At 37.0% G+C, this 12,618-nt stretch overlaps 1 protein-coding gene across 1 annotated transcript in view; it reads left to right on the top strand.

Moving 5' to 3' along the window:
- Positions 1 to 1,063: 1,063 nt before the first annotated feature.
- LOC140157444 (uncharacterized) overlaps positions 1,064 to 12,618 on the top strand; it is a 40,177-nt gene continuing 28,622 nt past the window's right edge. Inside the window, exon 1 of the mRNA XM_072180647.1 lies at positions 1,064 to 1,179. Within this exon, the coding sequence (XP_072036748.1) occupies positions 1,125 to 1,179 (55 nt within the window). The 5' untranslated portion in view covers positions 1,064 to 1,124. The remainder of the gene's footprint in view (positions 1,180 to 12,618) is intronic.

The following is a 12,618-nucleotide window of genomic DNA, read 5'->3' on the forward strand; positions in this document are numbered from 1 at the left end:
ACATGTGCATGAAAAGGGTAACAAGTTAATGATTACTGACAGATTTGTAGGAAATTGGCAAGCAACTTAAAATGGCTCAAATACGTATGTCAGTGATTTTTGTGACCATTTCAATGTAATCAATTTTTCCGCATTTCCTCAGTGTAAACTTAATAAAGACCCTGCCTTGTGCATTTATTAAAACCTTGAGGGCCATAGCGTACAACTTATTTGCCATTGAATTTTGGTCACAATTTATCCAAAATCAAATTTGCCTGATACAGGTGTATGATACTAGGCCTAGCTGTCCTCTCCCTGAAATCAGTATGATGAGTTTGTTTATCACTAGACCTCTGTACTGTCCATTGTGATAAAGCAAAGATCCTAAAGCGGGATAATTGGGACCAACTGCAGTTCATTTTGAATAGGTGGGCGTGTTTATAGTGGATGTATACGGAAAGATTTACTGCAATACAATTGATTTCGCAGTACTTATACGCTAATATACGCTATAATAACGGAAAATCTGGCTCACTATAAACACGTTAATAGCTCTTTGTAGAAGTATCGAGCTACCTCCTTCTATTCTTTATATCTCTAGTTTTATATATTTATAACCAATCTCAAGACACCCATCTACCCCGGGAGTATAACAATCGCTCCTTTAAAAATACTCTTTTAGGGTATGGATGTGTGGCATCAAAAGTCCCAATTTCTAATGCTATTTATTCTATGATGAATTTCAGTCTGTGATGTTCAGTGGAGCATGATATTCTTTTCAACATTATCCCATCTTTTTGGTTGCCAAAACTGCAGTTTGGTTGCTCAATTGGGCGACTTTTGAAGTTTCCCCCCACGATATTTGAATATTTCCTGTGGCGTAGAAACAAATGGCTACGAAAAAAAAAAAAATTGGACGACTTTTCAACATTGGCCCCGCGACTTCCGATAGTACCCTGTGTCATATAAACCAACGGTTAAGAGAAAAATTGGGTGACTTTTCAATGATATGACTCGCCATAAAGTGCTGAAATTTGCTGGCAACCCATGACACCGAAAGAGCTAGGGCGTTATTTTCGGGGTTATTTTACTTCGCTTGACTTCCTCCTGCATAATTATGTAATATTGTTCTGCTGACATTCGAGATGTATGGACGTATAGTGTTAGCTGCAGCCACTGTGACAATTCTGTGTTTTACAGGTATGTAAAATTGCTTACTTATTCATAAGGTGCAGAATTGGTCTTTTTGAAAAATATCGTAACAAAATATCAAATATCGTCGATACTATCGTCTTAAAACTATCATGACAGTGTCAAATAGCTATCAAGTTTCATTTGAAAATATGATCAGAGCTTAATATACATAGGTACGGCGTATATAGATAGGACTGGCAAGCGAGTCTACTGTTTTACCAGAAATATCATAGAAATATCATCAGTTATAAATCTAGCTTCATGATATTTAGAAGATATATATCGCCCAAATATCGCCAGTTTCGAATACTTTGTATATCGCCAAACTATCTTTCTAGATCTAGTTTTACAAATCTAGACTCGCTTGCCAGTCCTATATACGCCGTACCTAGACCAAATCTAGTGTCATGATATTTAGAAGACTATAATCGTTTAAATATCGCTACATGTACTTTCTATCTGATATTTACATTAGGGTGATTCACAAAAAATGAAATTGGTATTTTTCAACGGGACACCCCCTCATTTTGTTCATTTTGATAATAAAATCATACCTGGAAAATATGAAAAAAATTCAAAAAAGTTTAGGGGGTGCTACCGGTCAATGAACTTTTGTACACAAAGTCAATGGGATTTATGAGCCATTTTCTTTACAACACAAAAAAGCCATGTTATTTTTCCCTGATTGTGCCAAAAATATTTGATCATAGTGTGAGTAATGTCCTTAAAATAAATGCTAAAGAAAATTGTAAAATGTTAACCCGCTTTCCAGAAAATTGCATTTTGTGAAAACTGTTACATTTGGGGCAAGGCAGTTGCTGGAACAGCCAAAATATTATGGTACTTGTCACAAGTACCTTGCACAAGGTGTAGTTTTGAACTGGCCACTATCCAATGTTGTGACCCCAATTTATATACATTTCTTTTCAACCATGGTGAATCTAATCCTTCCTGTGGTCATTCAATTCAAACAATACAAATCTTCATCAGGTATGGCCATAATGACCACCCCTGATACAGATGTATGGATTTTGATAGTTACTATTACATAAGATTTCAAAAGCTGGTATCACCATTGGGGTAAACTAATATGTGAAGAATTTTAATCTTTTTTTTTATCAACAGTTCAGTTCAATAAGGTATAAATTTGGGGTGCCTGGTGGGATTCCAGGGGACATCCCAGGGTATTCTTTTCTTGAGCTACACTCCCTCTGTCACTTTTAAAACATTTTTTATTATTACAGTCAACTATGAACTTTAATTTGGTAAAAACCCATGTTTTCACAAAGTTAGGTATATCATTGAACATTTACTTCAGTTTTGCAAGCCTGGTAGACTTTTTTGGCCCTGAAATAAGCGTTTGAAATTTTTGACAAAAAATCCCATTGACTTTGTGTACAAAAGTTCATTGACCGGTAGCACCCCCTAAACTTTTTTGAATTTTTTTCATATTTTGCAGGTATAATTTTATTACCAAAATAAACAAAATGAGGGGGTGTCCCGTTGAAAAATACCAATTTCATTTTTTGTGAATCACCCTAATTTTACATGCTATAGCCGAAATATCAGCTTTCTAGATTTTGTGATAAACATTAAAACAAGTTTAAATTCATGATATTTTGAAAGTATACATCGTCCAAATATCATCAGTTTCTATGCCAAAATATCACCTTTAGTCTATATGCTGTCATGCCTTTCAAAATTAATGGCGATATATCTGATAGTTAGACAAGTCTAACGTCATGATATTTAGAAGATATATATCGTCTAACTATCGTCAACATTGCTAGATTTTATATGATATTTGCATGATATATATCGCCAAAATATCATCTTTCTAGATGCTTGATCTTAAACGTCAAAAATAATGGCGATATATCTGATAGTTGGACAAGTGTATAGCTTCATTATATTTAGAAGATATTTTTCAAATATCTAATCGTCAGTGACAGTGTCTTTATGATATTTACATGATACATATCGCCAAAATATCATCTTTGTACATGTAGATGCTGTCATGCCTTCACAAAATGGCAACGATATATCTGATAGTTAGACAAGTTCATGATAATTGGAAGCTAAACATCTCAAAATAATTGATTACCCCCTCCTTAAATGATGGCCATTGTTGATGCCATTTACCAAAATCAAAGTTTGTTTTGTGTCTGCACCCCTATGGTTGTTTGTTTATGTGTAATAGCGCCCTCATTACTTGTTTTGAAGTAAGCTAAACATAGCCTGCAGCCCATCAATCACATGTAGCCACTGGAGGCTGCCATCTTGACCATTGAAAGTGTTTGAGTGCTGGGACCGTTGGCCCTAAACTAGTTTTTACCATAGAATATTCATAATTATATTGTGTGTCTGATGTAACCAGCTAAGAAGAAATCAAGAGCAGATAATAAAGCTTCTTAAGATACTAATCGTATCCTTTGTCATCTGATGCATCTAAATTTCAAGTTGTTTATTCATGCGTTGAAAGCAGTAAGGACGGTAACTACATTCCCGGTTCCGGCATAATCAGCTCAGGGGAGTGATCCAAGTTTGCTCCTACAGCCATTATTCAAAAACGGGCGATTGTATTACAAATCTGTAAAATGCGTTGGAAGCAGATTTTATTTCTGCGCATTTTGACACCTCATGTAATACGATAGCCCAGAAAACAATTAAACACCGGTCGATTTTAATGTAAGCCTACAGAGGTCCAGATTTGAAAGTTGTACTTACAACAATTCAATACAAACACAGTACACACTCGGATATCATTACTACACAGGTTTCCCTTTGTTCGAAATATTCACTAACGGCAAAGCTTGCGAGGGCATCCGTGAGCAAATTCGTAGCTAGTGTTTCTCTAGCAAGTTCCCTCCATTATACTGAATACAAATCAATAGAATTTACTGCAACTTTCAAATCCTGGGTTACCATGGTTACATGGACCTAATTGTACAATGCGCCGTCAATATTTAGACAATTGCTACAAATGAGGCGTCAAATTGTGCAGAAATAAATTCTGCTTCCAAAGCATTTTACAGATTTATAATACAATAGCCCGTTTTTGAATAATGGCCATTATTTAAAGGGGGTTAATTACTATTTTTTGAGATGTTTATAATCGTCTCACTTCATTGACTTATGTTTTGCATGCATAACTAAATCTAATAATATTATATATAGCCTATGTAAGGAAAATGGACTTATTCTTCAAGTGCCTAAACCTGAAACTTATTCCCTAGGGCCTACGTGTATTACAAACGGAATTACAGATGAGAGCATATTTACGAAAGTTAAACTTAACATCTCCGAAAAAGGCACTCAGGCCACACAACACTAAATACCACACCAATCAAACATGTTCAACGACTAGTACACACTCAAATTAGTCATGCCTAAATACATAAAAATAATACAAATTGCTCAATGTTGCTCAATGTTGAGCAAAAAGGAAACAGAGCAACAAAATGAGTTAAATAGTACTCAACATGCGCACTATTTTGTCAGGGGGTGGTCCATACAATCACACCCCCCCCCCCAATGTTGACGCCTGTATATGGGTTTTTGACCAAATTAAGGTGGTATTGGAGGCATTATGAAAGAGTGCTCTAAACATGTTTTAAACAGATTAATTGAGTAGAGCAAAGCACACTTATTAATATGCCTTTTGTTTGAAGCAGATCGGACATACGGTTTTCAAAATATATCAATTTATATTTTCTTTTTAACTTATTGTTTTTATCAATAATCAATATAGTTAATGAGCTAAAATGACTGGAGAAGCTCATTAACATATCATTTTTACCAATATTTTGCTAAAATCCTTGCATAAATGTTCAGGTACTTTTATTTTGCATACTTTTGTTTGAAACTTGGTCAAAGTGTTCCTAATGTGTTCTAAAGTATTATATAGTGAAGCCGCTCCCTCATTTGCATATTTGCATAATTAATAATTTATGAAAATTAGCTCATTAATTATGCAAATATGCAAATTAGAGGGCGGCTTCACTATATAATACATTAGAACATAATGATTAGAAACACTTTGACCAAGTTTCAGGTCAAAAGTTTGCAAAATAAAAGTACCCTGAACATTTATGCATTGATTTTTAGCAAATATTGGCAAAAATTACATATTAATAAGCCATTGCAGTCTGTTTAGCTCATTAACTATATTGATTATTGACAAAAACAATAGGATACAAAGAACATATAAATTGATGTATTATGGAAACCGTATGCCCGATTTGCTCCAAACAAAAGGCATATTGATTAGTGTAATAATTTATTCAATTTTGCACCATATTTCAACAGTTTAGCTTCAAAATGGCAAAATTTTTTAAGAATTTTTTTCCAACCACATCCCCCACTGTCAAAAAGAAATCTACGCCACTGCCATAAATACAAGAAATATTACAACTAACTCAAATATTTATCTCTTTTCTTGCATCTTCAACTAAATCCAAGGTACACCTTCGTACCTACCCACATCAATTTCTAAATTCTCAAAATAAAAAGTATTTTTCACAAGCAGTCTCTTATCAGAAATTAGTTATGTCAGGCGGATTTATCCGCCTGATATACTGTGAAGCTCCTAAATCTTCTTTCTTTCTTCTTTAGTAGAACTAAAAATTGCTATTAGTGCCAGACGCTTGGACCAATGTTGACCAAACTTGGCCACAAGAAGCACTGACCCAAGCTTAATATAACTTCTACACAGATAGGGGTCAAAGGTCATGTAAGGGTTATTAGGGGTCATTTTGTGAAAATCTTAAAAATGCTACTGCTCCTTTAAATGGCATGCTATGACCACCAAACATGGTCAGCAAGAACCGCCGGCCCAAGCTTCAAATAAGTTGTACCACAGATTGGGGTCAAAGTTCATGTAAGGCTTAATAGGGTCATTTTGTGAAAATATTTGCGTGAAATGTAATGAAGCAGCTATCATTAGAGGCAGCAACCTTGTGCTGGGAAACAGCTATCTGATAACAAGAGATAAGCATATAGTTTCGTTGCATGCTTGGGCATGTCTACTGGTGTGGTTTTAAGTTTCCAGGAAAATTAACAGTAAATATTGTGCTGCTATTTTGATAATAAGAGGTAAGAGTTGTTAGGTTTGGAAATTATGCTATCCCATGATGCATTTATGAAAACACACACTAAAGGTTTGGAAATGATGCTATCCCATGATGCATTTATGAAAATACACACTAAAGGTATGTGATAAATGCTATATAGTTGCTTGTGCGGTGGGGATGGTGGTCAAATTATATTCCTTCCCATGATGCATTTATGAAAATCAATACATACACACTAAGGCTATATGGTAAATGCTATATAGCAATAACGGTGAATACCAGTACTCAGGGTTTGTGGGGGGGGCAAATTTTGAAATTTGTCCGATTGGGCTAAAACGTATATATAATAATCATAAGGGATCATGAAACATCAGCTATGGTCATCCAAGGTCAAATGTTACAGCTGCTCCGATGGGGCAGTAACTCTGGGGAAATGATCCCTGACACTTGGGGAGTATGTAACTGCAAAGGTCATGTGAGGTCAAAGGTCAGGTCAAATTTAAAGTTGCTCCGATAGTGCTGTAACTTCGGGAAAATGATCCCTGACAATTGGGGAGTATGAAACCACAAAGGTCATGCGAGGTCAAAGGTCAGGTCAAATTTAAAGTTGCTCTGATAGGGCTGTAACTTCGGGAAAATGATCCCTGAAAATTGGGGAGTATGAAACCACAAAGGTCATGCGAGGTCAAAGGTCAGGTCAAATTTAAAGTTGCTCCGATCGGGCTGTAACTTGGAGAAAATGATCCCTGACAATTGGGGAGTATAAAACCGCAAAGGTCGTGTGAGGTCAAAGGTCAGGTCAAATTTTAAGTTGCTTCGATTGGGCTTTAACTCGGGGTAAATGATCCCTGACACTTGAGGAGTATAAAACCACAAAGGTCAACTGAGGTCAAAGGTCAGGTCAAATTTAAAGTTGCTCCGATTGGCCTGTAACTCAGGGAAACCAATTTCTGACACTTCATGAGTATAAAACTAAAAAGGTCATGCAAGGTCAAAGGTCAGGTCAAATTTAAAGTTGCTCCGATTGGGCTGTAACTTAGGGAAAATGATTACCGACACTTGGGGAGTATGAAACCATAAAGGTCATCTGAGGTCAAAGGTCAGGTCAAAATAAATATTGCTCCGATCAGGCTGTAACAACTTGCGGAAATGATCCCTGACACTTGGGGAGTATAAAACCGTAAAGGTCATCCAAGGTTACAGGACAGGAAAGGTCAAATGAGGTCAAATGTTAAAATAGGCCCGATTGGGCTTAAATGTGATGCAAATTATCCTTGATTTGAGATAGCATGAGTAGTCAACTCACGTTTACCTGAGGTCAAAGGTCAAATGAGGTCAATCAGAAGTCATCGCCTGAAATTCGTGGCTCGTGAGCCACAGTAGCTCTAGTTTAGACTTGGGAGCCCAAAGAGCTTGAAAAGCGCTGAAGTTCTACATTTACAGTCTACAGAGCGTTATTTAAAACGAGACAAAAACAAATTATTATTGGTAACACTGTGTGCAAGCCAAACACTGTCCCGAGGCTAGACATGATGATTTATTTTTGAATAAAAATTGGTGAAAAGAAAAATTCATTTTTGTTGTATTGTTTGAAGCTTTAAAAGTTGAATAATGAGACAAAAGAAAATATTTGAGGAAATTCAGACATCCTTGGGTTTTCAGACATCCTGATTCCTTGGAATGTCTGGTTTAGGGACCGTTCACAAACACTAGGGGGGGGGGGGGGCTGATGCAAAAAGAGGGGTCCTTAAATTTTTTGACCCTCCTAAGGGGGAGGGGCTGAAAATTGAGTTTTTATGCTTTTCTATGGTGTTGACCCATAATTTTCATGCAAAAAAAGGGGGGGAGGGGACATTTTTGAGGTCCGACAAGGGGCCCCGAAAAATGTTCGAAATATGTTTGCATCAGGCCCCCCTATCAAGTGTTTGTGAACGGTCCCTTAACAAAAAAAAGGCAATCACACAAGAATTGGTTTTGCGCCGACCCCGCTTCCTCAGTTTTATATTCCAAAAGAATTGTTTAATATGCTATTCAATGCTGCATACAATTGAAAATAGAAGGGACCAGTAGAAGGAGAAGGAGATGAAACCAGGGGAAATAGCACAGGGCACTTAAGTTTTGGAGGTGGCCCGCCCTGCTCGTCCAAAACTTGAAACTTCAAGTGTAGATAGGGTTGTTGGTTGAATCCACTGTTATTTGTTGGTCTTACGAAAAATATTCTATATAATATTGAGTTTAAACTTGATATTCATAGCAGATTAGTGATTCCCTTTTATATTTATCCAAATATCACATGTTTCTACGATTGTTTTATAGCCAAATATCGATTTTGACCTATAGTTGATGTATAAACATCTAAAAAAGTAACTAACCCCCTTTAATAATGACCCTTATTCAAAAAGGGACTATTGTATTACAAATCTGTAAAATGCGTTGGAAGCAGAATTTATGGGGTGCACCGCTCAGTCCCACACGCCGCTAGTCCTACACGCCGCTAGTCCGACACGCCGCTAGTCCGACACGCCGCTAGTCCGAATCTGAAAAACACTTTTTCAGTACGACACTCCGCTAGTCCGAATTTAAAATACACTCTGCCAGTCCGACACGCAGCTAGTCCGAATGTGAAATGCAGTGCGATAGTCCGACACACCGCTAGTCCGAATCTGAAAAACACCTTTTCAGTTCGACACTCCGCTAGTCCGAATATGAAAAACACTGCGCTAGACCAAAACTGAAAAAATAACTGCGCTAGCCCGAATCGGAAAAACACTCCTTCAGTCCGACACTGCGTTAGTCCGACTACATACCGCTAGTCCGAAACTAAAAACCATTGCGCTAGTCCGAATCTGAATAGCACTGCGGTAGTCCGAATCTGAAAATCACTGCGCTAGTCCGAAACTGTAAACCATTGCGCTAGTCCGGATTTGAAATTCACTGCGCTAGTCCGAATCTGAAAAGCACTGCGCTAGTCCGAATATGAAAAACACTGCGCAAGTCCGAAATTCGGACCAGCGCAGTGTTTCTCAGATTCGGACTAACGCAGTGTTTCTCTGATTCGGACTGTTAAAAGATTTGCCCTTCCTAATATGGACTAGCGCAGTGTTTCTCTGATTCGGACTAGCCAATTGGTTCACATATTCGGACTAGCGCAGTAGTTTTCAATTTCGGACTAGCGCATTGCTTTTCAGTTTCGGACTAGCGCTATGGTTTTCAGTTTCGGATTAGAGACGTGTTTTTTAGATTCGGACTAGCGCTGTGGTTTTAAATTTCGGACTAGCGCTTTGCTTTGCAGTATCGGACTAGCGCTATGGTTTTCAGTTTCGGACTAGAGCCGTGTTTTTCAGATTCGGACTAGCGCAGTGTCGGACTGAAGGAGTATTTTCCAGATTCGGACTAGCGGTGTGTCGGACTGAAAAAGTGCTTTTCAGATTCGGACTAGCGGCGTATTTTTTAAAATTCTGTAAACCACGCCGCTAGTCCGAATTTTTATCGGACTAGCGGCGTGGTTTTGATAATTAAATTTCGGACTAGCGGCGTGTCGGACTCGTGCAGTGGTTTTCATTTTCGGACTAGCGCATGCCTTATTCGGACTAGCGCCCGTACTTTTCATTTTTGGACTGACGCACCTCTAAGTACAGGGAATTTGTGTTGTCGGACTAGCGGAGTGTCGGACTAACGCCATGTACCCGAATTTATTTCTGCGTATGTTGACACCTCATTTGATACGATAGCCCAGAAAACAACAAAACACCAGTCAATTTAATGTAGTAAGGTCCAGATTTGAAAGTTGCACTTACATTCTTCTTCCATTATACAGTCAGCTACCTGCACAACGGATTCTTTTGTTCTGCAAGGCTCACTCAGTCATTTAATGAGGCAATACAAACGATCGAAATTGGTGTTGAAATGAGCAAAATTTTGAGTTACACCTTTTCAGTGTAAAAATTTTTTTCTCAGCCAAATGAAAAGCAATAATTTTCATTTTTTCAGTAAATGGCTGCAAAAACTATAATGCTTGATACTGATTTTTTTTTAAATCCTGGTGTTAAACTTAGGCCTGAAATTCAGTCATTTAGTGTAAGATATTCGATTTTTATAGGCTTCAGCTCGGCCCGCGAGCTTTTTCTTGGATCAACCTTTTAGCTTTTCAAAGTAATATAGTTCGCTAATGAAGGATTTTCCCCAACTTTCTAAAGCACATCACCGTGAGCTATATATCATAGTTTTGTCAGAATTTCCGTTTTGATTTCACCATCTTTCACTGTCGGCTGAAAAAATTTCTAAATCAACACGTGAAATCTAAAGGCTAGTACTAGCATTGTGGATCGATATCCCTGGGTTTAATAGGAATACCGGCATGGCTATAGTGTTGCCAGAACTTCAATATAGCAAAGAAATTCCCAGACCTATAGCGCTCCTACTGATCATGTTTAACCAGAACACCCAATTGGGGATTTAATCGCTGGTCGGGCAATTGGCTTTCAATGAAAAATTGACCTGGATAACAACAAAGGAAATATCGACTATTTCAGCTGGTTGCTCTCGAGATAAAAGTACTCACCATTGCCTACTTTTACTTAGTTTGACATTTTCGGAGACTGAATGGAAAAAGGGTAAAACAAAAACGGAAATTCTGACAAAACTATAACATATAGACCCACACGATGTGCTTTACAGAGGTGGGAAATATCTTTCTTTAGCAAACTATGTTAGTTTGAGACACTAAAACATGAATTCCGTAAAAAGCTCGCAGGCGAATTCAAGGCCTATAAAAATCCAAAATATCACACTAAAAGACACAATTTGATGCTTAATTTTAACACCAGGATTTAAAAAAATGTATATCCAAGCACCAAGTTTTTAACTGACATTACTGAAGAAAAAAAAAAATATTGCTTTATATTTGACCGAGAAAATTAATTTCATAGCAAAAAGGTGTATCTCTGAATTGTGCTGATTTTTACATGTATCGATCGACTTTTAGCGCGACTAAGCATTTCTAAAGAATTGGTTGTCCAGGCGGCAGACTGTATACTGAATACAAATCAATACAATTTACTGCAACTTTCAAATCTTGGGTTACATCGATTTAAATGTACGCTGTGACGTCAATATTTAGTCATTTGTTTTAAATGAGGTGTCAAAATTCTACTTCCAACGCATTTGACAGATTTGTGATACAATCGCCCGTTTTTGAATAATAGTCAATATTTAAGGGGGGGAGGTAGTTACTTTTTTGGAGATGTTTATTACCCGTCTCAAATATTTTGAGGGTCCACTTACATTATGTTATCATAGTAACAATATGTACAAGCTATACTGAAATTGGTTTCATGTTTTATGAGATCATTCTCCTGGGATGATCATGCTCTTGTATTTGTGGGTTTTTTTGTTAAAGATCAAGAGTGAGTGTCCTACCAGTGAGGTCTTTATGGGAGGTGGGGTGCCCGGTGGGGTGCCCGGTGGGGTGGCCCTACATGTATATATACAAGAAATTTGCGTGCATTTCTTTGTAAATTGATTTTACCTCATGTTTTGGAGTATGAGTTTGTGTACCCAGTGCACGTAAAAGGTCATTTTACAAGGAAATTGATGTTGAAAAACTGTACCTTGATAGATGAGCATGTTTGATATGAAATAAAACAATGAAATAACAAGAACACAGCAAAAGCATGGCCACATCGTAGAACAGGACACGATGTAAACACCCACACACCTCAACGTATAACTCTATCATTTTTGATGATAAGAACTCGCCACTAAGAAACTCTAGAAATATGCATTATGCTAGTAAAACGCACCTTCCCGAAAATGTTCGAGGAAAGCCAGACATCCTTGGATTGTCTGGTTCATTAAACACGCAAAAGAATTTGTTTTGTGCCAACCCTGCTTCATCTGTAAGAGAATTGTTATACGATTCAATGACGTAATTTGAAAGTAGAATTTTAATAATGGTAAAGAATAATTACCTTTCAATAGTAAGTGTCAATAAAAATTAAGCCTCGATCTTTTCTTTCTTTTTTAATTTACCAAATCGGCAAATTCTCAAAACATGTTAAAAAATTAATATGATATAAAATTTGTCTATCGTTTTCAAAATCTAGCTATAGATGATAGATATCAAATCCATCTATCATTCTCTAGATCTATAGATTATGCAGGGTATCAAACTTGTCTAACTATCAGATATATCGCCGATATTTAAGGCCAAGTAAAATAAAAAACATGTTTCAAGTCCGGATATTTTAAAAAAAGGAGGAGGGGCTTTTTATTTTTATTTTTATCGCAAAAATCGGTGTAAATACCCATAATTAGAGCTGTTTTAGCGTACACAATAATGCCTGGAAAAAGGAGGAGGCCTCTTTTTATTTGT

Source organism: Amphiura filiformis, chromosome 7 (genome assembly GCF_039555335.1).
Source record: "Amphiura filiformis chromosome 7, Afil_fr2py, whole genome shotgun sequence".
Classification (NCBI taxonomy): domain Eukaryota; kingdom Metazoa; phylum Echinodermata; class Ophiuroidea; order Amphilepidida; family Amphiuridae; genus Amphiura; species Amphiura filiformis.